This window comes from Parus major, chromosome 8 (assembly GCF_001522545.3).
Source record: "Parus major isolate Abel chromosome 8, Parus_major1.1, whole genome shotgun sequence".
Taxonomy (NCBI): Eukaryota; Metazoa; Chordata; class Aves; order Passeriformes; family Paridae; genus Parus; species Parus major.
The window spans coordinates 15715271-15741649 of record NC_031777.1 but is presented as its reverse complement, the minus strand read 5'-3'; the positions used below and the strand labels follow the sequence as shown (position 1 = coordinate 15741649).

The 26379-nt window shown below is 39.3% G+C and overlaps 1 protein-coding gene across 3 annotated transcripts; it reads right to left on the bottom strand.

Annotated features, from left to right (window-relative positions):
• Positions 1-257: 257 nt before the first annotated feature.
• On the bottom strand, positions 258-24578 carry GTF2B (general transcription factor IIB). 3 transcript variants are annotated; one of them, XM_015635780.3, is made up of 7 exons: positions 21771-22088; positions 20116-20222; positions 9809-9942; positions 3477-3623; positions 3211-3340; positions 2343-2624; positions 258-756 (listed from the first exon to the last, which is right to left on the bottom strand). In XM_015635780.3, exons 1-7 carry the CDS (start codon positions 21806-21808, stop codon positions 623-625), a joined length of 972 nt encoding a protein of 323 aa, XP_015491266.1. In that variant the 5' UTR covers positions 21809-22088; the 3' UTR covers positions 258-622. The 3 variants fall into 3 exon arrangements, with proteins under 3 accessions (XP_015491266.1, XP_033372183.1, XP_015491268.1); XM_033516292.1 differs by lacking the exon at positions 21771-22088 and adding an exon at positions 24481-24578 and having other exon boundaries at positions 520-756; XM_015635782.2 differs by lacking the exon at positions 21771-22088 and adding an exon at positions 22671-22802 and having other exon boundaries at positions 520-756.
• Between the last annotated feature and the right edge of the window lie 1801 nt (positions 24579-26379).

Genomic DNA, 26379 nt, shown 5'->3' with positions numbered 1-26379 from the left:
TTCTGCAGCAGTTGTGCAAAACTTGGAATGGCTTTTTAGCAACTGCTTACATTCTGGGTGCAAGCTGCCACACTACAGCTCCCTACAACTACTAGAGCACTCTCTGGGCAATTTCTGGTCTCTAGAGTGAGCATTTCAGCAGCCTTGTGACCAAACCCACAAGGATGAAGCTCACTCCACCACTTCACAGACTGCATTCCAGTTCTCAGCATGTACAACAGTACATGCATGTCACATTGCAGTCATACCCACAAATGTGTTTTTGGAAAACAGTTTATTTGGGAATTACACAATATTTTAAATTCTCCAAAATACATCTTACTAGATCCCTACAAAAGAAATCTAAGTAAGTACAACAATATCAAATTAAATTTGTTGCAACAGTTATTAAATACTTCCACTAATATATACATACAAAATGCCACACAATGAGCTTGTTTACCCTTGGAATGTGTGCTGCTTTCCAGCAGTTATGCTCCATCTCCATCTCCTCCAGTTCCACAACACGAAGACCCAATATTAACACTTTGTACATCCTTTATTATAGGCAAAAATAAAGAGTTTGTTTTTGTTGTTTTTTTTCAGGGGGGAGGCGGTTAACAGAAATTAACCCTCTGCAATCTCACAGCTGTGGTAGTTTGTCTACTGGGGTATCAAACTTGAAGTCTGCTGGGAAAAGATCTGGAGCTCGAGGATAGATCAGCCTGTATGACTGTCTAATCGTAACATCAGCCACACCAGCAATATCACCAATTTCTACAACAAAAAAGCAGAGAAGTGATTAGTTTTTACTTTTGCCATTTGTGTTCAAGAAACCATCAAGCATAATTTATCAAGAGCCTGGACACTTGCAACTCTCCCAAAAGCCTAGTAGAAATAGTTTTAACTGTGGTGACTAGTATTTTGGATACCTAAGTCTGTCTTCTTACATTTCACAGTTCAATTCAACCTATAAATTGTGGAATAACAAATTTCAAATTGGCAGAGGGCTAAGAGTGCAAAAGTGATTGGAAACATCTACTGGATGTCATCTACTGCAATGACCAACAGTATTTTAACAAATCATCATCCACTTCTGGATCTTCATTTTTATGCTTTGATTAAATATAAGAAAAAACAAGCAAAAAACTGAGTCACAGACAAAAACAAATGCCTTCAGTTAGACATGAAATACATTTACCTTAATATGCATCAAGAAATAAGGCAGAGGCACAGAACACTGTCTAACAAACTGAGGGAACACTTGTTTGAGATGCACAGAAATTTAAATTTATTCAAGAGTTAGTCAAGTTAGGAGTTTAAACCTTGAATTGTATGAGAGCCTCCAGCATTGTCCAAAAACACCAGAGCAGTGTGGAGCCATAGTGCCCATGGCACGCAGCTGTATTTTTACAATCACTCTTAAGAGATGCAATCCAGTAGCTCACAACCAGCAAGGATAAAAGTACTGACCTTCCTGGGCTTCAGATCACCTACAGGCCCATGAAAGTGCCAACAGGATGGAAGATCCATCATAAGCAGTTAAATATGCAGGACATAAGCAGTTACATATGCAGAACAAAACACCACAACCTGACAGGTAAAAGCTATTCTTTATCCAAAGGGAACACTCCAATAAGAAATTGCTACATTTTCAACATTTCTGATCCGGACCGGACAACTCAGCAGAGCACTTGGATCCATTTCTCACATCAGGTTCTACCCCCTGCAGAATTAGCAAACTTCTTTCTGCAGGCACTGTTGCCCTGTAGGCCTCAGTCCCTTGAGCCCCAGAGACTGATCTATGCTGCTCTGTGGCTCAAGAGCCCTGAACTCCTTACTGCCTCCCCATGGGCTACCCTACCAGCAGGGAACCTGCCCCAGCTGATCCACAACAAACCTTGCCATCCCATACTTTCCATCTTTACCACAGGCTCACAGTAAGTCAAGGACTATGTACTAATGCAGGTGGATTCCCTGGCTGCAGAAATTATTCAAGATTCAATGTAATCCAAAGCCTAAGTGCTCCCTGCAACTAGCCCCAAGTTTGTGTTTGGAGAAAATAATAGCATAGGTGAACTTTAATTATTATGCTCATTTGAATGTGCTGGTCCATGGCATTCAAGAATCCAACTCCTAATACCAGAAGAAAATGAATTCAGTTTACACTGAGTGTAGCCAATTACTCTGTGTTCATTCTGGGGACTGGGAGATCCATCCTGATTTGGTCCTTGCTTTATGCAGCTACAATGGAGCTTATCACTGTTTGCAGACCTCATCCACATTTTACAGTAACACTGAATTGTCTTTCAAAACTAAAGAAATGGCAAACTAAAAACAAACCAAAAAAAGTCAAGTTTTACCTTTTTGTGTCCTTTTCTCTGAAGAAGCCTGTGATGCCATATAAATAGCTGCAGCTGCTACAGAGATAGGGCTTCTCCCAGGAACCAAATCTAATTCCACAGCCTTACGAGCAATATGTGTTGCTGCCATTTGTACTTGTTTGGGAAGACCCAAATTAGAACAGAATCGTGACATGAAGTCTCCAGTTGTAATCAAATCAACACTGGTTTCCAGAGCTTTCAAAATCAGTTTAAAACACCGGCCTATTTCTTTCTTTGAAATCCTGGACACTGCACATATTTCTGAAAAAAAAAAAAAGAGTATAAATTAAATCTTAGGCTTCACAGCATTTGCTCCCCACAAAACAATCAAACTTGATTCTCAGGATATTAAGACCAATAAAGAAGACCAATGTCCTGAAGGCCACCATCACTAAATAAGCTCTGACCACATGTGAAACTTCAGTCAGTGCACATTTATCATAAGGCACTAATTAATACAGCTCACTTAGTAAGAGGAATTTGGTACTCAATGCTAGAGAGCTGCATCTCTATTAGGGAAAAGTTGCACAATTTACTACAGAACTGCTGGTTCAAATTCAGTTAAACTCAATTACAACAGTCTCCACCATCCTCTGATCAAAGCAATGCCTTTTAAGTTTTACCAACATTCAAAACAACTTTAAAATGCTAAAACCCCCATGCCCAAAAGCCTACTGCACAAATACAACAAATTCCCACAGACCTTTCTACCCTCCCTTCAAAGGTGAGCTACAGCTGAGAACAACCGATTTGATAAAGTCCAGGAGTAAGAAAACCAACCTCCTACAGTGACAGTAACTAACCTTTCCTTCATAGCAAAATTGAATCTGTATCACTGAAAACTTACCTTTAAATGTTCTTGGAACACCCTCTTGCCTACAGGCTATGTAGAGACAAGCAGAAGCAATAGCATCATTACTTCTCCCCTTCAGGCTCTTTTGCTCATACACTTGCTTGAATAAATTATTTGTTCGATCCTTCAACACAGGAAGATGAAATTTAATTAACTCTAGGCCATTTAATTAGCAGCAATATCAAAAATTCATGTGCTCATTATATTATGCTAACTAAGTCAATGCCAGAACAATTTAAGGAAGGGAGACATGAACTTACAACTATATTTCTAGGGAGGTTGATTCTGTCTGCCATGTTCGTAATTTCTTTAAAAGCATTCATCATCGCACGATCAGAGCTGCTCATAGTTCTGCGATTTTGGTACTTTGAATTCCCAAATTCATCAAAACTTGCTGCACCTGTGCCCTGGAAAGAAAAATTTGTGTTGTTCATAATACAAGCAACTTCCTGCTCACTTCAAGAGCAAACATCTTTCAGCTTTATACATTTTAATTCAAGGCATCAGTTCCAACAGTTGTGCAAATAAACATCACTGAAAGTAACTCATTCAATCAAGCATTGTTCCACACAACAGGCTCTACACTTTCCATCAGTCTCAAATTCTGAATTCCTTCCCAGAGACCACAGATTACACAGGGCTTTTTCTTCCCTCATGTAACAATAGTTACAGAGTCAAAAAGAGAAAGATAACATATAGCCAATGTGTAGATCTCTATAGTCCTGTTACCAGTGCTGAGGTCCAGGATGATATTCTATGCAACTCTTGTGTATCCTTTGGGCTACATCTGTGAGAGACAGATGAGTCAGAAAAACAACTTTATGGTCAGCTGGAGACCAGTTGTTACAATGATAACCATCATAATAAAGGCATGGGCAAAGAGAACACACAAACCAATGAGCCAGTCAAACCCAACTCGATACCATGCCTGTTAGAGGCTGCCAGACTTAATCAGAAAATGGAAATATCCATGTACTTTGACTTTATGGGAAAATCATAGGCCTCTTAAAAGAAAAACTTGAGTATTTTGGAGAATTAAGAGCCTCAAACTCAACCTGACAACTTCAAAACAAGCTTCCAAGGTACAATTTTGTTTGTACCTTACAAATAGTGCAAATTGCATATTTCTATTAAATATGCAGATTTGCCCAACCAACAGGGTCTAAAATGTTTAAGGTTTCCAATTTGTCAGCAGTCCAAAACAAGTCTTAACCAAATAATACCATGTCAGATTAGTGACAGCCAATGACAACAATGTGTCCTGTAAATTCAGAAGAGCAATGTCTGTAATTTATGTTGTCTATATATGAGTTCAGTGTCACAGTATGCAAGAGGCTCCAATTTCTTTCAAGTGGAAGCCACTTCTTCACAATTCCATCATGTGTAGGAATCTGGGTTTCCTGAATCTGTAAGCATTTATTCCTTGCTGGTACCTTCAAACAATTTACGTGGGATGGGGCATCAAACTTTGACTATAGACAGATTTGGTCATTTAAACAAGCCACTGCAGACAGCAACTAGCACACTGTCATTTTGCCAAAACCAGTAAAAATAAAGCAGGTCTTGATCTGTGACTGGCTGATAACCTGGCACACAGAGTTCTCAAGTTGAATATCCAGCAATGGATTGAGATGTCCAGGTTGTACAAAACGGGTTAAAAACACAGTGAACAAAGGATAGGACATGCCCTGAAATCACCTTTTTCTTCTGAGCTGCACAGTTTCTTTGTTCCTGACCCATGTTCTTGGGAACTGCCCTTCTATTTTAACACAGGCTCTATAATCTCTCTGAGGTGCATTTCTGCATTTAATACACGTTCTCTGACTCACAGTAGTAACACTCACTCTCCTGGCCATTCACTTACACCGTTCCCATGCCCAAGGCTTCAACAACACCCCACTTCCAGCAGCTCCAGTGAGTGGATCACTCCCTGCTGAGACACCATCTGTGGTGCTCACACACCACACTTGATTCACAGTGGCAACCGAGGACTTCAGCACAGAACCCTCCTCAGAAGTCTCCTTTCCTCCTTCAAAAGGTCTCTACAACAGATTCCAGAACCATTCCTGGTTTTTTCCTACTTCAAACATCCTCTAATACAACATAAGTGCCCTGACATGATCCTGGCACCAACACAGCAGAGGGCTGCTCCAAAGAGAATCCCACTTCCTTGGCCAGATCAACACCGCCAACTATTCAAAGGTTCCCAGTAAGATGAAAAGGTAAACAAAGATCAAGAATAAAGCACAACAAACTTCAGGCCACAAAGAGCAATACTAGGATTCCATTCAAAAATTATGCCATAACTTCCCTTGGCCCAAAGTATACAGGAGTCTTAGGTCAAAAGGCTCCTTGCTGGCCATCAGTCGTACCTCTGCTCCCTGCAGTGCATTAATTTATACTTTTTTATGTGTTTATCATGGCCTCCTAGACCAGTGCTATGCACAAATGCTTACAGGGACTGCATGAGCTCAAACTCTTAACAAGACACCAGAAGTGTAAGCACAAACAACAGCAAGTCCCCAGGTCCTTTTCTAGTCAGGCTTCATATCAGAGACTACTCTACCGGGAAATATTGCTCTGTCCTGGAGCCAGCAAGAATTCCCCTTCACCACATGGATTTTCCCTGGTCCACTAGTTAAGGAAAAAATAAATAAATAAAAAAACCCCACATCTATTAGGTGCTGTGGAGTAAAACTAGACAAGGATTTTATCCTGCTACTGTGAGCCCTCTTCAAGAGCCATGCCCAATATACAACTCACAACTATAAAAGGGGTGGAAAACACTCTTCCACCTCAACTGCTTACATAAACCACAGAAATTCTCCCTGTATTTGTTATTTAAATGCACCATCAACTTTCCTTCTGGAGCTTCGAGGGACAATGCTTTGTTGATTTCAGCCCTTGACAACCATGTTAGGAGTCCCTCTCCCTTAATGGAAAAAGGCAGAAGCCACACAGTTTTAACTTAAATGAAATTGACTTTATGAATTATGTGGTTTACTGTTGTGGCCTTTGAGTCAGGAGTTCTACCTGTCTGGCTTTCAAACAGAACAGAAACCTCATAGATAACTCCTGGAAACAGCCTTCAAGGTAGCTAAAGCGAAAAAATGCAGTCAAGTAAACAGTGACAGTCTCTGTAGGGGCTCAGTGGAGGTCAGGTTTACAGTGCTGGCATTCAACAGCTTTGAACCCCAGAATTTCCCCACAGCAGCAGAAATTATAAGTACGACCAGTATCATCCACATCACTAATTTGTGGTTAACCACAGCACCAAGGCATGCCCCCAGATCCAGCAGTCTTCTTGCCCAGAACAACCAGCTCATATGGATCAGTCTGATGGATCTTTTCTCCTTTTTTCAATCATCAGCCCCTGACAGCTTCTCATGGCTTATCAATATAGCACTTCCAGATTCAGGCCATGAAGTTTAACAACAGCCAGCTTCCTTTCAAAGCCATCTAATCAAAGGATAGGAGTTCTATGCCAAGAGATTGCATTAGATCTTTGTTCAACCAATATAAATTCTCTTGGAGTTATAGTTACTACAACAAAAGGAATCAATTAACTAGCAAAGGTGGCAAGACATTTTCCACAAGACAGGAAACAGATCTTACAGTTTGCTTTTAAACTCATATAAAAGAGTTCCCCGTATCAAAGCAAAACCAAAAAGCTGCTTGTTCAGTTATTTTTCTTTATTTTAAGTTGGAATTTTAGAAATAACTATAACACTCTGGCTATCAAGTCACAAATAACATGACACTTCACCATGCCTCCAACTGATCTGTACTGTAATCAGATCAACTGCAGCACACGGTACCTAATTTCAGAGTTACAGTTCTGTTCCAGTATCCTGAAGATCTGCCTGTGGAATTCAAACCACTTACACCACTGCCAACTATGCTATTCACCCTCCTCTTCACAGGCAAATTAAGCTTTTTTCCAATGCAGGCTGCTGCTGCTGCCGCCTCAGACAGATGGGATCCTTAAGGATTAAAACCAATTAGGAATTAATCCCTTTGCACGGGCAGAGCAGCCTCTGCTGCTAACACACACAGACCACACACCCCCGCAGGAAGGGGCCCCAGAGCAGCACCTCCTGCCTCCCCAGAGGAAAGAGAGACAAACCACTCTGTGAAGCAGAACTGACCCTCTTCCTCTACTGTTACAAAGCAATACTGTTGTAACTGTTTGAGACTCCATTTCCACCCACGTTCCCAGGAGTTTACAACAGATCTAACATGATGTGCCATGGGAATTATCAATGTCCTTCTCTTCTGGATTTCCCAAAACACAGGTTGTGTTTTAGGGGGTTTTCTGGTGGAGGTGTTTTTGGGAGGGTGGAGCAGGTCAGCTGTAAAGATTTTATTATCTGCAGTCCTACCTCAAGCAGAAAGAAATAGCTGTTAACTGGGAAAATAATAATCTTACCTTGCTTCATTCTCTGGAATTCACAAAGGTTGTTCTCTACTCTGTCAGATACTACTTACACTCTTCAAGACTACACCAATTTCACCTTTGCTCAACCACTGTGTATATCTAGGTCAATCCACATCCCAGCCTTCTGCCAGCAGGGACTTCAGATGACTGCTTGAAAAATATACTCCTTCCTTGAGTTAGTTATTTTTGCTGCAAAATTCATGCCCTTTCTGCACTGACAGGAGACTTCTTCAGCATCTTCTGATAAAAGCCATTCACTTCCTTCCAAACAACTGAAAAAAAAGCAGCCCCTGATACAGAGCTCACATCAATGAATGGCATCCCAGAGCTCCTGCTTACTAGCAAGACAAACACAGGAACTCTTGTGCAGAAAACATCCTGGTTTGTCAAAGGGACTCCCAATTTCCCATAGAAAATAATGCACCTCTTCTGCAATTCCTGCCTGTGCAAATGAAGTATTCACAGTTGGACTGACTGCACCCTCTAAATTCCCCAACACAATCCTGGCAGTTCCAGTACTTTTTACTCAGTTCTCATAGATTAAATCATGTCACACAAACAGTCCCATATCTTGTCTTCGTGGAACAGCACCCTTTGTTACAGCAAGTTCAGTCATACCTATTCTGGGATGTTCTGGTTCACAACAAAACATACATCAGTTGAATGTCCATCTCTGAAAGTTTTTAGTTTTCATGGGCAAACAAACTTTTCATAGAAGTTTCTGTGTCTTTAATTCTCTCACTAAGGCTGCTATCACTCTTTATTATAAATTAGGATAGGATCCAAACTTCCAAAGAGAAGGGGGTTAACAGCACAAGTCACTGATCACCTGGACACAAAATCTAACTTTAACTGAAATGTCTTCTGTCTTTTCCAACACTCAAGTTCTAAAGGAGCTCAGGTTGTTTTACTGACTGAATCAAACTGAGCTCCCAGAAACAAACCTTGTATTTACATAGCCCAGAGTGAGAAACAATGTGAACCTGGAGCAATTTCTCCATCTGTCTATAAAGGTATACATCTTTATCACAGCTGACCAAATCAGCAACAGAAGTCCAAGCCCTCTGAACTACCATCTTTCTGATCCTATATAGGTGGCATTAGAATTCCAGTGACTTCTACAACACTGCTTCACAGAGCCACTTAGCAATGCCAGTGTTTTAATGGAGCAGTGCAGAAATTTTTTTGCCTGAATATACTCCAAAAGCCACCTAAAATCCAAAAATGTGACAGGCAGAAATGCTTGGAGTTGTCCAAAACACAACCAATCTAACTGGACAGTTCTTCAAAGAGAAGGTTTCTTTCTCACTAATGGTGAAAATTAGCTGCCCATCAGTATTCACATGTCAGCTTCCTTGACTGGAAGAATTCTTGGATGAAAAGCATTCTGCATACTCCCCTATACATACATATTTTAGGCACTTCATCCTAGCAACATCACTAGGACAAAAACATATGAGAAAACACAAAGCAGCAAGATGTTTTTAATCAGCAACTTGAATGTTCATGAAACATTCAGGAAATGCACAAAAATTAATTTGGATCTTGCAGTAAAAAATAAAGAAGAAAGTAGAATTAAAACTTACCTGGATCATTACTTCATTAAAGGGAAAGCATTTAATGCATTTTTGTGACTAGTCCTGCTTGCTTTCAGGAGAAACAGCAGGATATGATTGTGCCACTTTGGGGCATTCACACTATGAAAGAATTCTTCATTTAGTGCTTTAACATTAATTGGATGAACATGTACATGAGATCTCTGGGTCTCCAATATGAATCTGATACAGATTTCACAAAAAATAAAAGGGCAGCACTAGCTATTGAGCTATCAACATTAATTTCGGAACCACCTCAAATAGACTTGCTAAGTCAAAGTAAACTTCTTTTAAAATTGCAACATCAGCTTTCCTATTTATAGCAACATATCAAAGGGTAGCAAGTAACCCCACAGCGCTGCAAACTTTTTGATTTTTTTGCAATGGTGGCCCTTTCCTTCTATCCCCAGGAAAGGGCCACATTGTATACAGTATTGAAACATGCAAGTTCAGGCAAAAATCTCTTTAAAAATACATACATCGTGTAGTTTCTCTATGGATGTATAATCTGGTACTTGACATAAAAACACTCAGTAAAATTCAGTATTTGCAGTGTTACCTTGCCAATCATTGTACTCAAGTCACCATCACTCAGCAAAGGATTCTGGGTATCCCCAACTCGAGATGGGTCTTTGGTTGCTTTGTCATTGCTGAACGTTCTCCACTCCGACCCCACGTCTATGACCCGGTCACCTGAGAACACAAAGCAACACAAAATCTGCATTGGCACAGTGCTTTAAAATATTGCATGAAACATCAAGCCAGGCATCTGAGCTCTGCACTGTAAGGAGGCTGTCTGCTGGCATTCCCAAACACAACAGAAACTGGCAGGACAATGAACCAGAATGTTCGGGATCTACTAGTTAAAGCAATGGAAAAAAAAAAATGCAACTAGAGTTGCACAGAAAACAAAAATAACTAAAGAAATGCATCCAGAACACAGGAGCTGTCACCTGGATTACAGCTACCCATGAAGAACATCATGGCATTTCCAATACACAAACGAGACCAAGATCTCAATTTCAAGCTGAAGTCAGGACTGCCAGTGGATTGTTTTTAATGAGTCAGTTGTTGTAACTTAACAAGTTCTATCACATGTGTACATAATGCACATATGAATTATCTATCATGCACAATCCCATTAAGCTATAATAAATGACTTCTCTTGCATCATTTCCAGGTCTTTTGTACCCTCAATTTTGTACCTTCTAACCCACCATAATGACATTTTGCAGTTTAGTTTTAGTTCTTGAAGACAGTTCTGACCCTGCCCAATTTCAGGATGCTTGACAGTATCAGCATAAAATAAATATATTTAACTACTTCTTACACAACCAGCCCTTTTATAACTGGAAGATTTTCAGCATAGATTCAGAATAAACAGGAAAAGCACCACATTTTCTGAATGAAACAACTTTTCTTGCAGTCCTCGCAATCTCACATTCACCTAAACCTTTCCTACAGCAACTTACCAGTTTGAGAAATAATTCTCACCAACATTTGATGCAGGTAAAAGCCCTACAGTGAACACAACAATAGAAACTTAGGGGGGGAGGGAAAAAAGAAACACCAAAGAAAACACAAACACCAGCCCCAAAGCCAGTGCAGCTCATTGTATTCACAGATCTGATAAAAGCTGCATCTCAAAGGTGTTGCCTCCAGAGCAATACTACAGAACTTTTAAGAACACATGTACAAAAGAACACAAAAGGATCACTTTTCTTAGTGTTCTGTAGTAAAGCAGAATACAGCTCTATGCGGGATGCCAGAAGAAACTTCAGAATAATTGGTACCCTTCTTAGCTAAACCTAAGGAAAAATTCATCATCTTTATCAATGTTTAAGTTTGTTGTGAGAGAAATGTCTGAAAAAAAAAGTAGCACTGACTGCATAATTATTGGTATGGAAGTCTTAGAATGAAATCCCAGAGGCTTGTCTAACCTGGTGAAAACATAGGCAGAAAAAAGCACTCTGCAAACAATGGCAATATAAGATCCAAAGCTGGAGAAAAATGCAGAAGGTGTGAACAGAGTGATGCAACTGCAGAATTCCCTGGGGGATACAAGGGGAATCTATTCTGACAGAATAACTCTACTTTTAACATAAAATTATGTTAATTGAAAATGTTTGAAATTGAAAGTTGTGAATGAACCAAAAGAAACTGCTACAACAAAAAAATAGTAACTTTAGGTTAAAGGTGTTCTCATCAATATCTGTCAGACCTGCTCAACTATGGCTCCACCTTTATTCACTACTCTTATAAAAACCAAGGGGGAGAAGAAAAAAAAACAACCATGAAAAGCTACAGGGTTATGGACAGAATTGATCTGTGCTGCCTTTTTCTGCTACAAAGGTCAACCCCCACACCCTGGCAAGCTTAAATTTGCAGACAGTGTGCTCCTCTGACTCCTAAACTCTGTAAATACTTGACTCAGTAATGCTCCTTCTATGGCCTAGTAGCCACTTTACTTTTAGACAAACCCCCAATACTGTTTACAGCATCTAAAAAAAGCAAAATGTACTTAAAATTCTGGCATGGTATAAATAGAACACTGAGTACAGAGCAATGATGTAATATTTTTCCACATAAGTGGGAATGACCTAAATGACTCACTCAGGGATCTGCCTCTTGTGAGTTATGAACCATTCCCACTCTAACAAAAAAGTTCTATATCACTGCCTGCTTTGACAAACACATCACAAACAGAAGATCGAGACTACTATTTCAGAGTGAGAAAAGATTAAGTAGAACAAATCACTGAATAGAAAGCATTTGTGTAATTAAGATGCAGTATGCAAATATCTTCATTTTGCCAAGAAATCTGCTACTGAAGAAAAGAAGTTTCTCTATACTTTCAGTGTCATTGAAAATATACAGAAGTCCTAGGCAGCACATTCCATCTTTCAAAAGGCTTCTATAAAAGTGTGACACAAGCTGGAAGTACTAATGAAAATGGAACAAATAAGCCCACAGGTTTCCTCAGATGGAAAATGTATTCAGCTACAAGCACGGTTAGTTGGATTATCTCATTCAACAAGAAACAAAAACAAAATGTGGCATTTATTATCTTTAATTCTTCAGTACATAAAAACCACTTTGGAACTGTGATATTAGCACTGATGCAATTAAGCCCCACCCTAAGTGGTTAAAGCAAAATTTTAAAATACTAAACTTAGTCTTACAAAAAGCAGTGTAAGAAAGCCTTGAAAATCGGTCACGAGTTAAGATTTCAAGGTCTAAATTTGCTAGGTCATACCCTACAGACTGGCTCTCCTAAACAAGTCAGAATATGGGTCCAACAGCCAAACATGAGAGTAAAAAAGTTCCCAATAAGTACTCTACAGTTGTCTCTGCTTTCTCATATTATTATATTGGTTTGGCAACCCTATAAAACTGCAACAAGAATGGGAGTGGCCATGTATTCCTTGGCTACTTCCTTTTGATGCTGTCCTTCGGAAAAAAAGGGCTTCACTAGATAGTTACATTAGATACTCCTTTATTTAATTTTCCTCTAACAGATGAGTTCATCTCCTCAGCTTCCTCCTCTGAAGTACATACAAAAACAACAGTTTTCAGGACCAAGTCTTTGTGAAAAATATCTCCAGGCTGATATCCCAAAGCATCTTTCTGAACAGATTAACTCTTTTCCGTTGCTCCGATTCTTTCCATGAACTACTCTTCCAGTATTCAGTTTCTCTTTAAAATACAGTCTAACAGACTAACTCACAGGCTCCAGTGCAAACACACACTGCCAACTTCCCTGATTGAGGTAACTCATTGTCTGAAAAGCTCATTCAGTAAAATGCAGAAGTGCTGCTCAGAAAGAATAACCTCAGGCCAAGGTTACTTTTCTTCACAATTAACACATGCAAAGAACATGTGCTACAGAAATGCAGGCGCAAACTCTGATCAGACTCAAAAATTAAAATGGAACTTTTAAGTTTTTACAACTTTGCTTGAAACATCTATACATCAAAATTTATGTATGTTTACTCCTCCCCTAAAAATAGTGATTTCTCAGACAAAAATATTGTCAAACAAGTCCTGAGCTTTCAGTTACATATTTGCAGAGAAATAATACCAGCTATTTCAATGTTGCACTTCACTTGCAGTAACTCATAAAACATTTGTCTTTTCTTCTCCTTCTGCATTTTACATTATCTCTTACAAGAAGACAAGACAGCTTAAAACTGGAGAGGTCCAACCAAAACAAGAAATATGATGATATTCATGAGCAATGTAATCTTCCATATCCAGTCTTGAAACTGTTCTGAGAAGGCATGTTAAAATTCTTTTCAGAGAAGCTCTAATGTTAGCTGTATATTGCATTAAGTTCTACATATTACTAATATTTTAATTTTAACATAAATACAGTATTAAAAGCTCATTTGCACTCTGAAGTCACAAAATACATACTGATAGTAGAGAATGTTTCATTCTCCCAGTTAGTTAAGGAATCTGCTGCCATCTAGTGAGCATACATATTACACTTTTAATTAAAAGCATTTTACAATGCCAAATTTAAATATATATATATATGTAGAGATACATATATATAGGATTACACAACTTTCAGTCAGCTCCTTATTAAGCAGAGTAATGAGGTGCTGTGACAAACTACAGTGAAAAAACTAAGAAGCAGATTACAAGCTGGGAAGAATCATGAAGCTATGAAACTGCACAGAACCTGCAGGCTGAACTGAGTCAGATTAAGCTTCAGCTCTCAGCCTCTCCTAACCCCTAAATCACTTTTGCAACCTTCTGCTGGACTTGCTCCAGCAAGTCTCTCTCTTCTCAGTATGAAAAAACCCAGAGCTAGACAGTACTCCAGGTATCTACTCCACATTCTATTTATTAGCTTACATACTGTCCCATAGAGTAGCACACAACCTTTTTTTCCAATTTTCCAGCTCTAGAACTTAATATAAGTTGTATTAAATGTTACCAAAGAATAAACTCATGGGGTGGGGAAAAAAGAAATTAACACAATTTTACAGTCACCACTTTTTCTACAATATTTCCAGTCTTTATTAAGACATTAATACTCTTTGTAAAAGTTATCTTGTTTTCAATGAATTGTCACCACCACAAATATATCAGCACAACCAGCAACACCAGTCTATTCACAAGACAGTTAAAATAACTAAAGCAGGCTTTCAGATGCTAAACAAAATGTAAAAACTCCAGAAGCAAACGAACAAAAAAGCCACAGATCATTTTAACTAGTTGCCAGACATCAACAGCATCACACCAGTACCAAAGAGCAACTATGGATTGAAACAGACAGTACAGCACCGCAGGCAAATGACTGCTACAAGAACAAAGGCTTAGCAGCTCCTGCATATCAAAATGATGACAAATCTAAAAGGACTTACAGGCTTCCTAAGCCATCAGCTTGCATAATAATGTTGGAGGAAGCAAATGAGAGTAGAAATGTTAAATGATCAGGTGGACAAGTCTGGTCAGCTGAAGTTACACCTCCCAGGACTTAAGGCCTGTTAAAAGATTAACAGCTCAAATATTCGTGAAGGATGCTCCAAACTACAGAATCTCAATTTAAAATGTTGTGTCTGATCTACCCTACATCACAAAATTTGAGACTCTTTTTCCAGAACAGGAATTCAGATTGTTTCTAGCCCTTATCTGCCTAATCACCTTGTCAGTCTGGTAAGGAAGAAAGTTAAGAACCACTCCCTAAATAGGATGATTCAAAATATTACTGTTACTTACTAGAAAATCTGGTACTTCCACCTAATGGAAGCATTAGTCGCCCTCAAATGCTTAGGTCACCAGCCAAAAACCCACTAACTAGAAAGCCTTCTCCACCCTCCAGGAAATTTGATGCCAAGAGCAGTGCTTATTACAAAGCCTGACAAAAGATGCTAACTTAACATTTAAAATCTGTTTCCACTCTCACAAGCATTATTGCCAAACACTTAGAAACATCACCCTTTGCTCTTAAAGTTGAAAAGGTTTAGAATTAAAACAGACTATTTGAAATGCTGGCTGAGAAAGGCCATATGCTTTCTTTGTATTAGAAATTTCCTGTATAACTTATCCATGAATGTTTATGCAAGAGTCAATTATTCAGAATGTCTTTAAGCATCAGTACCTTTTATAATTAGCTTTCCTCTGAATGCAAGAAGTCTTTTTGCAAGAACCAACTTCTGTCAGACACTTTTTAGTAGTCTGGACACCAAGCATGTAAAGACTGCTAAGACACATCCATGCCTAAAGATTTTTGCCTATTTTTAAGCAATACTTTGAATTAAGAATTCATATTTTAAAGATTGGTGATACTTGCAAAAATGAGTAAACCTGAACATACATCCAAATATTAGATTTTTCCCTATGGATGTAACTGCCCTCTACTGGATCCAAGTCAGAAGTACTTAAGCACCTTCCCCACTTACTAGGTACTACAAGCACCTAAAAAAAATGATTTCTTTGGTTTTCAGGAAAAACAGGCAGCTATACAAAAGCAAGGAACTTATCCTTAATGACAGACACCCTGAGTAAAGTACTAGCCAATTGAGAGACAATTGTGAAACTCCTTCCTAGTTGTTTATTACACTGCCAAGAAAAAAAAATAAAACTGTAGTCTAGTAAAATCTTACCTATTCTTCATGGACCACACTTGAATTTACAATGCACCATTTCATTATCAAACTTGTCAGAAGCATCAGCCAAACAAATCCTCATGACAAATTTTTCTAACAGCCTTAGTGCTGAACATCGGCTGTTGAATATTTTTCCCTAAAATTCTTCAACTTAACACCCAGGTATAGAGAGAACAGGACAAATGTCTGAATATTGGTCATAATCTGATTCAAAGCTTTAGCAAGTTGATACATATACAATAATCCTCATCAGCTGGAGACAGACTTCTGCTTTTTTATCAAAGAAGGCTGCCCAAAACAGATCCATACAAAAGCACTGTTCCTCTCAGCCACACCTGCCTACTGAAGCAGAGCTAACCAGTTAGAGAAAATCACTTACTACACACTGAAAATAAATTCCTCACTGCTTAACTCCTGCACACTACAGTAACATTTAACAAAGCTATCTATACAGAAGTTTAAGGAATGTCTTAGAAAGGTATTCCTAACCTGAGATATTCCTAATACCTGAGATACTACACAACAGTACATGCCACTGGACTTATTCTCCTCTGAAATTCACATCACCACAATGCTACATCAAGAAAATTGAGTGCTTTGTCTTCCACTTTCAGTCTGATTTCTTCAACTCCTTCTGGCACATCAGTTGATTACCAGCCTTTTTTACTGCCTATAAGGTAGTAAGCAAAATATTTGCCTGTCAAGAAAGACAATTTACTAACCTTCTGTTCTTGAACAACATGCTTTTCCCCCCCACCAACTCTGTCTGGAGAATGAGATATGGTGAATGCTTTAAAAGACCACAGAACTAAGCCCTAAGAACTCTGTCCATGAACTCTTCCACCAGCCCATGAACCCTGACTGTAACACATAGCTCAGAATGACTGGAGAAAGGTAGGGTAACAAAATCATTCTTGTTATAGTAAATAAACCTGGACAGAATTGTAAAGTCTCAAATGCATGTCAATCCAGACTAATATCAAAATTCCATGGATAATTGTAATTTAGGTCTCCAAGTGCCTTTCAAGCAAAAAGCAATTGGCAGAAGGAAAAGTTAAGAAGTTGGAAATAATTACCATAAAACAACAGAACCCAAACTAATCCACAAAAGGTAATAATGAAAAGGCAGATGAGACTTAGTAGAATGAAGCAATATTTTGAAACAATAATACCCTCAACATCAGCTTCAGTAATGACAACATTACAAGATTATTTTAATACTGGACAGCAAAACACCTGTTTATTTAGAACATGTGGAAAATATTGGGGAAAAAAAAACCAGCATACTAGATTTTACTTAAATTTCAATCTTATTGAGACTAAGAATAAAACCTATATATAGAAAACAGCTCTGATTTAAAAAAAAAATCTCAAAAATCCCTTTAAAAAGTAGTATTCACAACAAACAGCTCTGCCTAAAATATGGAAGTCATGTGATAGAGATCAGTTCGTCCTCATCCTGGCATCCTACTGCCAAAAAATTTTCTGTTGTTTTACCCTTTCAACTGCAGACCTGATAAATGCAAGATCATTAATAAGAATACTGATTTAATCTCCTACTCCCAGAAAATTGTTTACAAACCTGAAAACTATCTATGCAGCAGCTATTTTATCCTACAACACAGTTCTACATATAATATTCTTACTCTCTTTCCATAAATAAGCAATGTCAGTACTTCACCATAGAAAACAAGAAAAACATCAAATGCAAATACTTAGTTAAGTCAAAGACTGTTAGCTCTGCCTACAGCTTAGTGCTGAACATCGCTCTGCCTACAGCTAAATTGCACTCACACTAAAAAAATAAAATCAAAATAAATCAGTGAAGTCACACCAGTATGTACTTTACAGCAGTAAAGTAAGAGCACAAATTCAGCATTTACCATGTATAGCAGCTGTGCTCTGCAGACACTAAAAAATCAATATTTTTAAATAAACATGTAGCACTTCTTTTGCTACACAGTACATTGATTTTTGCATGGCTGGGTTTAACTGTTCTGAATGATCCCCTTCACTGAAGGATCTCAGTAACTTTTTTTAGTCCATTCCAAAATGCTATTTTCAGTGGACTCTGCTCATGTGTGATCATGACACATGCAAGCCCTGAAACAAAACTTTTCTACGTAAAAACAGGAAATGAAATTGTTACTCTCTTCAGGGGAATGTGTCCCACAGAATCTGCAACAAGTACACAACAGCTGCATTTGGAACACAGGAAAACTACATTTTGTCTTCATGCCCTTAAAACATCCCTACTTCCCAAGCATCTCTACAAAACAGGCATCAAGGTTTGGATCTGGATTACACTTTCTCTAAATTTTTTATCAGATCAGGTGAGAAAATATTTAGTGCTCACACTTCTCTTTGGTCATCTGCTCTTCAGTCACTTATCATCCTATTTAATTGATTTTCCAAATTACCTGCTGCATACCCTAGCTAAGGAACTGGACATAGAGGTAAGCTAAATAGCTGCAGGAATGCAACACAGAATGAGAACAATCAGCACAACAATCATAAAGCCTTTTAGTGACAAATCCACACAAATGCTTACCTAAAAAACATTTTCTATCCTACCAGTAATATTGGTGGTAAACTGAACTAAGACAATTACAAACACATATTAAACTCTATTCAGAAACAGTTTTTAATAATATTCTAATGATCCTGCACATTGAAAATGCTAACATTTTGAACTAAAGAATTCACCAGTGCTATTAATTCAGATAAAACAGAGGAAAACTCTTCAGGAAAGAATTCCTGGTGACTAGGTAATAGAAGGTACACAAAATGAGACTTCTGACAAATTTCAAGTTCCAAAAAAATACATTTATGAAGAAAAAAATTTTCCTCTTCTCCCAATGCCATCTTAAAAGTTATGAACCAATCAAGATGGGCTTTTCTAAACTTTTTTCCAATCTCTCTGACAGCCATGCAAAGAGCTGAACATGCACTGAACTATTTTTAAGCAGTAACTTAGAAGGTTACTATCATATTTCAGTAGGAAATACTGCTGTGGATATTTAAATTTTTATCCAGCAACTTTATTCTGATTCATTGACCTTTATCAAAATTTATGCAATTTAAACCAGCCCATCTTTTTTAACAAAGCTGTTAGAACACCTTCTTTAGAGGCTTTAAACAGTTTCATAATTTTAAAGGAAACTGGTACTCAACTTTCAGTATTTTAACCATTTATGTAGAAGTTTTCCTTTGCATAAAAGGACATATTTTAGTTTCTTGGCTAAATTAGTACTACCTTCACCACAAATTCCTTAGCTTTCAGCTTTTTTATAAAAATTTTTAAATTCAACAAGGCAAAACAAAACCACTGCTGTCTGGGAAAGAGGAATATAAACAATCTGAAATATTTAGCACCACTGAATGAATCATCCAAACATACACCCTCAAGGAGGATTTTTCATTTGCATAAAGGCTGAAAAAAATTAACAGAAATCAATTAAGTTTAAAGTATTATCATAATAAAAGCATGGAAAGTTTCCCATGATAAAAAGAAGGTGCATGTAAGATGCTCATCCTAAAAAAGATACATAAAAATGTATATGCAGCAGGTTCTATGACAACTTCCTCTTTCTTATTCAAACAAAAGACAATGCCTAACAGGCCTTTCATTTTAAATATTCCATTATGCTTAGAAATAGTCTGTGGAAGTTGCTGCTACACAAACCAAGTAAAAGAGCCCCACAAAATCCAGTGGGAAAACTCAGGAAAGTCTTAAAAGCCTTAGGAGAAGTGATTAAAAAGCACATGCTGTGAGGCATATAAAGATAAACCCTTCAGGGCAAAAGGTAGCCCCTAGCTACTGGGAAACTGAGGTTGGTTGGGGCTTAGTTTTGTGTTGGTTTTTTTTCTTGTAAGCAAGTTATTTCACAGAGACCTTTTATAACATCTCATATTTTCCTGAATGAAAGAAGAGTCATGATTAAAGACAATACTGGACTGGACAGCATGATACTCTAATTCATATTGCAGCACATTTTAAATTTTCAGTATTTAAAGAGAGTTTGAGTCTTTTTATAGTGCAAGAAGTTACCAGAAGACAGGCTATTCAAAACAGTAAGCTTTTAGCAAGCAGACAATCACAAAAAAACAAGCCCCACACAAAAAACCAAAAGCAAACAAACACCCCATCAAATCCACCACCCACACTTGGGCATCAAGAGAGTGCAAACCTACACATGCCATTTAGGTTACATGGTAATTTATAAAAACATGAGTAACTACTTACCTACTACTAGCCCACACTCAGAACAAATCATATCACCAGCTCTGTAATCCTCCACTAAAATGGAATCTGGATGATTTGGGCAAGTCACTCTTGGAAGTACATCCAAACTAAGAAACAAATGAGAAGTGTTCATTACTATTAAACAAGCAGGCTGCATATCAAAATCAAAAGAGTTCCTTGCTGATAAGAACACTTCTATAACACAGCATTCAGTGATTTAAATTCTAGAATATTAACTTGACTACCTGAGCTATGCTGTTTATTTAAATGTTGTAACACTACATTTGACAGTCAAGACTTCAGATCACCTTAAATTCCAATTTTCTTGTAATGTATCTTGTACCAAAATCACTTCAAATCAAAACATCAAAAATCTACAGACTTGATTAAGTGCAGTGCAACTCACAAACTAGTGCTAAATGATGTTTCCCAGTAAGTTAGTGGCAATTTCTTCATTCCAAATAAGCATTTTCACTCCTACTCAGAACAGTATTATTTACCAGCTCCTTAAGTCAGGAAGTAGTACACATACAACATGTATGTTTAGAAAACTCCCAATTCAAAAACTGGTTTATTTTAAAGTATTTGAAGAAGAAATTAAATTTTAAATTAAGCAATTAATAGTGAGATCTTAACAAAAAATAAACAGCTCATAAGGCAATTACATGACAAGAAGTTCTCGTAACAGATCTCTTTCACACCCATGGACCTTCAAGAATTACAGCTTTCCATAAAGTATTAGCATTATTTAATACAACAGTTTTTAGTTACTGACCAAAGTAACTAAAAGTTACTTTGTTAGAAAAGTAACTAGTTATAGAAAAAAAAGTAACTAGTAGTAGAAAAACCAATAATTTCTAACTAAATGTTTAAAAAGTAATACTTCATATTAACTGTTAGGTAATTATACTACAGACAATTATTTCAATATCAGAGTAAAAGGTGTTTACAACTGGGATCCATGTATTCCACAAAGCTGTTTTGCTCAAGCTTAAAAGCACAAGAGTACAGAAGTTGATTCCAAAAAATTTATCATGACTATTAACCTCCATCTGATTAAACCAAAAAACAGTTTTCCTTTCCATTGTAAAAAATTTTTAAATAGAATTACTCTGACTGGCCCCATTTTCTACTATTATGTCTGCCATTACTTCAGCCTAACCTATACTTCTCATCTTAATTTTCATTTTTTAGATATTTCTAACAAGCCTAGAATACAAACAACTCAAACATTTTAATCCACTACCTGTTCACAAAAATGTCTGTAACTTGAAACCAAAACTGAAAATTAATATTAAAACCTCCAGAAAGCACGTCACCACAACATCTTCAGATGTAAATTATGTTCAAAACACTACATTAATGCTTTTCAAACTACTTTCCTTCTGTTCTCAGACAGAAATTTCATACAACACTGTTGACAAAGCATTCACAATCATCTGACGTTTGGCATTACACAAAAGGCTGTGACACACCAACCAAAAGGAAAAAAAATAGATTCCAGACACCTCAAAGAATATCAACAGTGTTTTGTTTCAGATTTGATCTTCATAAAACATTGCAAAAAATTTGTCTTCCCATTCCAATTTAACTCGGTTTACCTACACATATATACTGTACTCCTTGCAATGGGTTCAATTTACTAAGCCACCTACGCCGAAGGAAAACGCACGCCACATGTGTAAAGGCCCATCTCAGCAAATAGCTCCCGAGTTGCAGCAAGACTACTCGGAAGCACTTCCTAGATCCTAGGACAGGTTTAGCAGGAGTTAGAGTCACTCCAGTCTGCTCCGTGGGCGTTTCTGTCTAGAAAGAGAAACTCGGTACGTCTCCAGGAGAATTCAGAGCCCGAAACCCGTCTGGTCACTGACCGGTGCCGGCACAGATTTAGGGTGGGAGCCTAAAAGCAGCTTCCAGGCCCCGATAAGGTGGAGCCAGGCCAGGGACCTCGGCTCAAGGCGGGGCTGAGCGGGAGGGACACGGGGGCCGCGCCAGGCAGTGCCCGGCCGAGGGACACGACGGGGCGAGCTCGGCACCACTTCAGGCCCTCAGGGTACAGCCAGGCCAAGCCACAACCGCGCTCGGGGGACGAACCGGGCCGGGTCGCTGTTCGCACTGAGCTGTCGCTGACGAGGAGCCCCGCACTCTGGTCATAAATCCCCCAAAAACCTCGGCGTCTCCTCGGAGCGCTGCCCAGCAATAGCGACACGAAGACGCGACGGCGGCGAGCTCGGCCCCTTAGAGGCCGCTCAGCCAGGGGCCGCCCGGCCCGGCCCGCACAAACAGGCGCGGGCTCCCTGAAACCCGGCCGCCCGCCGCCCCAGGAACGGCCCCGACAGACAGGCCACCGGAGAGGGGCCGATGCGCCGTGCACCGCGAGAGCCGCGCTAGAACGACGGTACCGGGGCCGGGCAAGAACGGCGATGGCCGCCGGTCAGTCCCCAGGCGGCAGCGGGGGCGACGCGGCCATCTTCTGTCCGTGCGGCGGACGGGAGCGATGTCGGAGCCGCTCCCGCTCCTCCCGCGGGCCCCCCGCGCCCAGGCCGCCCCCGTACCGGCTGGTGGACGCCATCTCGGCGGTGCCGCGGCAGTGCCGGAGACAGAGCGGCCGAACGGCCCCGGCTGTTAAATCCCGAGAGCGGCGGGCGGGGCCGCCGAGCGCTCCTACGGAGGCCGCGAGGGGGCGGGCGCACGGGCGGGTCGGCCCTCGCTGGTGCCGTGGGCCGGAACTGTGCTCTCGGCTCGGGCAGCAGCCCGCAGAGCACCTGCGCAAAGGCCACCGGCGTGACTCCGCTTCAGCTGCTCTTGTGAATGCTCTAGCAGTTTCGTGAGTTCCCACAAAAGACAAGCGTGAACAAAACTGACCCAAGTTTGCACAGAAGTAGACGGGGTACAACGCTTTCCTGGCTCTGAAACTAAGGAGAGACCAACTCCCGGAAGAAAAGTGTAGTTCCTCTTCCTGCCATTGCCCGCTACAGCCGCTGTGGCTCGGCACCGTGCTGTCGGAAAGACGGGAAGAACCTGGCGCTCCTCTGGGCGGGCCCCGCTGTGACTCGGAGGCTCTCGGCAAACAGGCCGTGCTCGGATGCTCGGGCCGACTGAAGCAAACTCAAAGCCCGCTGGTTTGTGTGGGCTTCCCTTGTTAAGCGCTACACCCGCATGGTGCGATCAGCTCCCCTTCTGTCTCTCCCCTTGCATCCACCTTAGTAGAGAGCAGCAGGCCAAAGAGGAGGAGAAACCGCAAAAAACTGTCCTTCGCAAGACCAAAGCCCTTCAGCAGTGGACTCGAGTCCTGGCTTTCACTACCCAACAGTTTATCCGTATGCAAAACTAGTTTGTAGAACGAGCAGCAACAGCTAGCTGGTTTTCAAGCTCAAGCAATAAAACAGTGGAAAAGAAATTTATTCCCTCGCTGAAAGAGAAGGATGAATAGGACAGGGGGATCTTAGAGATTTTGGAAACTACCATTATTTCAGTGCTTCAAAGTGATCAGTATTGAAGTCTTCCAACAGTTATAAACTTGCTATCTATTTATTAACCAGGTACATAGAACTTTTCACACCAGTTAAGCCCATGTCTTCACTAAATCACAAGAATATTTTTCAATTTACTAGTTCAAAGGAAGAAATTCCCTGTGGTTGAAAAGTTCTCTAACACTTGCTAAGATTGAGTCAACCTAATTATCACACAACCTCCAAACACTTCTCCACCAACTGCAGTACTGTTTGCTGGTTGAAAATGGGAAAGTTTAAACTTGACAGCAAATTCCTCAGGATTAAAAAAAAAATAAATAAAAATAGAAATCTTTTGGAATTACAAGAAAGCTGAACTATTAGAAAATAGAGATGCTGACATACAAATTTAAAACTTTTTTTCCACTTGCAATGATCTTTTTCAGAAATGCTCAATAAACCCAAAAGCTGAAAGAGTAACAAAAACCAAATCACTGTAACTGTCAGTGTGACTACAGCACATGATACCAAGTTCATCCATAACCTCTGAAGTATGTATGGAGCAATGACTGCAACAGATGTGCCTCATCACCACAATGAGGCCCTTCAAGCTTTCCAGTTTTGTCTGGGTTTCTCCTGCATTCTGTTCTACAAAAAAGATGTTCTGCTTGCAATCACTGTCAACCCTCCTAACCATATTCTTGTTAACTGGAATTGAAGGAATTTCATTTTCACCACAGAAGGACAGTAATTTTCAGAAATGTTGCAAAAATACAATAGATGATACATCATGAATACTTTGTTCCTTGTCTGCAGCAATTTTTCAAGCAGACAAAAAGTTGATGTGGCAAATGGAAGTATCACTATTAACACTCTCTGTCAACAGATTGTTTTAATAATACACAAAGTTTACCTTGTTGTCCCCAGCTGTTCTGTCCCATCACTGTAGTCACAATACTCCTATTTTAAAGCTTGCTTCATTGGTCATTCTGGAGTTTCTTAAAATTTCACACCAAGTTTCTCATGCTGGTTACTGTCAGTAATAAAAGTCTGTAATTAAACTGCAATTCTTGCATTGCTAATATTACCAGCATCATTTCAACAGTAGTGCAATGGGATATTCAGATTCCTTTGCAAACACAATGAACAGTACATTACTGAAAACAAATCACTGGTTCTTATTTGTATGTCTAAAGGACCTTTGTAATGGTTTGTTGATTTATCATGCAGTTCAATAGCCTGTTGCAATCTCTCAGTTCCTGCAACATCACAGCTCCCCAGTGCAGCTTGCATAAACAGATTTTAAACTCCTTGTAAAACAGTGTAGGTTTCACAGAAATTTAGTGTCTAAAAAAATAGTTTATCCTGGAATTTAATGTAGGAATTTTCAAATTAATTCTGAAATTTCAGCTAAGTGAGTCTAATTGCTGAATTGATTTTCCTATACAAAGACTACACACCCCTTTCAAAATACCACCCAATGATCTTCTGGTGAGATTTGGGGAATGGCTATGCAAGACAGCTACAAAGACTACAGAAGTCCCAGCTACTGGACTCCCAAAAGCCCAAGACCAATACATATTAATAAAAAAATCTAGCAGTTCTTCTCCCAGTCCAGTTTCTATACCTTTTTTTCAGTCCTGGCCATGGTCACAGTCTAATGGAATTCAGTTAAGAGTCCAGCTATGCGATCACAGAACAAGTAAAGCATTGGCAAAACAAGTCACTTTGTTCAGGCTTTGCACCATAAGAGCTGTGTCTGTGTGTGTTGTCTAAGCCCAGCTAGCAACAAGCATGCCACAGCTGCTCACTCACCCACCACCCCAGACTGGCAGAATGGAGAGAAGACTCAAAAGTAAAACCTGTGGGTTGAGATAGAAACAGTTTAATAATTGAAACAAAGTTGAAAAAAATTGTAAATAATAATAATAAAGATAACAAAAAGAATTAACAAAATTAAAAAGAAGTAATGCACAATACAGTTGCTTAGCACTCACTGACTGATGCCAGACCCCATTCCTGAAGCCTGATCAGCTCCCCCTTCCCACTAACTCCCCAGCTGATGTACTGGGCATGACATTTGATGGTGTGAATCTCCCTTTGGCCAGTTCAGGTCACTTGTCCAGCTATGTTCCCTCAGAGCTTTTTTTAATTTTTTGCTCCTTCTCACTGGTGGAACAGGAGACACAAAAAAGTCCTTGATTTAGGATAAATGCAACTTAGAAACAACCAAAATATCAGTGTGTTATCAACATAATTCCCATACTGAATCCAAAACTTAGCAGTGTACCAGTTACTGAGAATAAAATTAACTCTATCCCATCTGAAACCAGGACAGCCCATGAGAAGAACATAGAAAGATCATGAAGAACAAAGCACACAGCCTTAAAAAGTCACCTACTGGATTGCTTCTCCAATTGGGAAACCCATCCACTGATTTAAAGATTGCAGAAAAAAGTGAAAAAGGAGACAGCTAGAAAGGAATTCTCCATACTGACTTCTTTTAAAAAAAGTCCTTTATCTACTGTGCTTGAATCCAAGCTGGTTGAGCTCCACAGAACAGCACTAGGCCCACCTCCATGGCCCCTCTAGATCAAAAGAGTTTGAAGTAAGTTTGGTGTGACATTGCCAACGTTGTAACATGGAAAGAAAAAGAATGACACAAATAATTATGCCATTGTATATCTGATTGTAAAGGAGCCTCTGAAGCAAAGACTTCTATACTTTGCTTCATAGATTCATCCATGTAATAAATACAAGGTAGACATAAGCAAATAGAATTCCTATTCTAGATGCCACTTCTATAATTGTA

What these genes read in the sequence shown, in the direction of transcription:
- GTF2B (XM_015635780.3), bottom strand. Translation starts at nt 21,808, where the DNA reads ATGGGCCTTTACACATGTGGCGTGCGTTTTCCTTCGGC. An exon ending in GGCGTGCGTTTTCCTTCGGC is followed by an intron (nt 20,223 to 21,770) that starts GTAGGTGGCTTA and finishes TTTGTTTCTTAG; the next exon opens with TTTGGATGTACTTCCAAGAG. An exon ending in TGTTCCAAGAACATTTAAAG is followed by an intron (nt 2,625 to 3,210) that starts GTAAGTTTTCAG and finishes TTTTTTTTTCAG; the next exon opens with AAATATGTGCAGTGTCCAGG.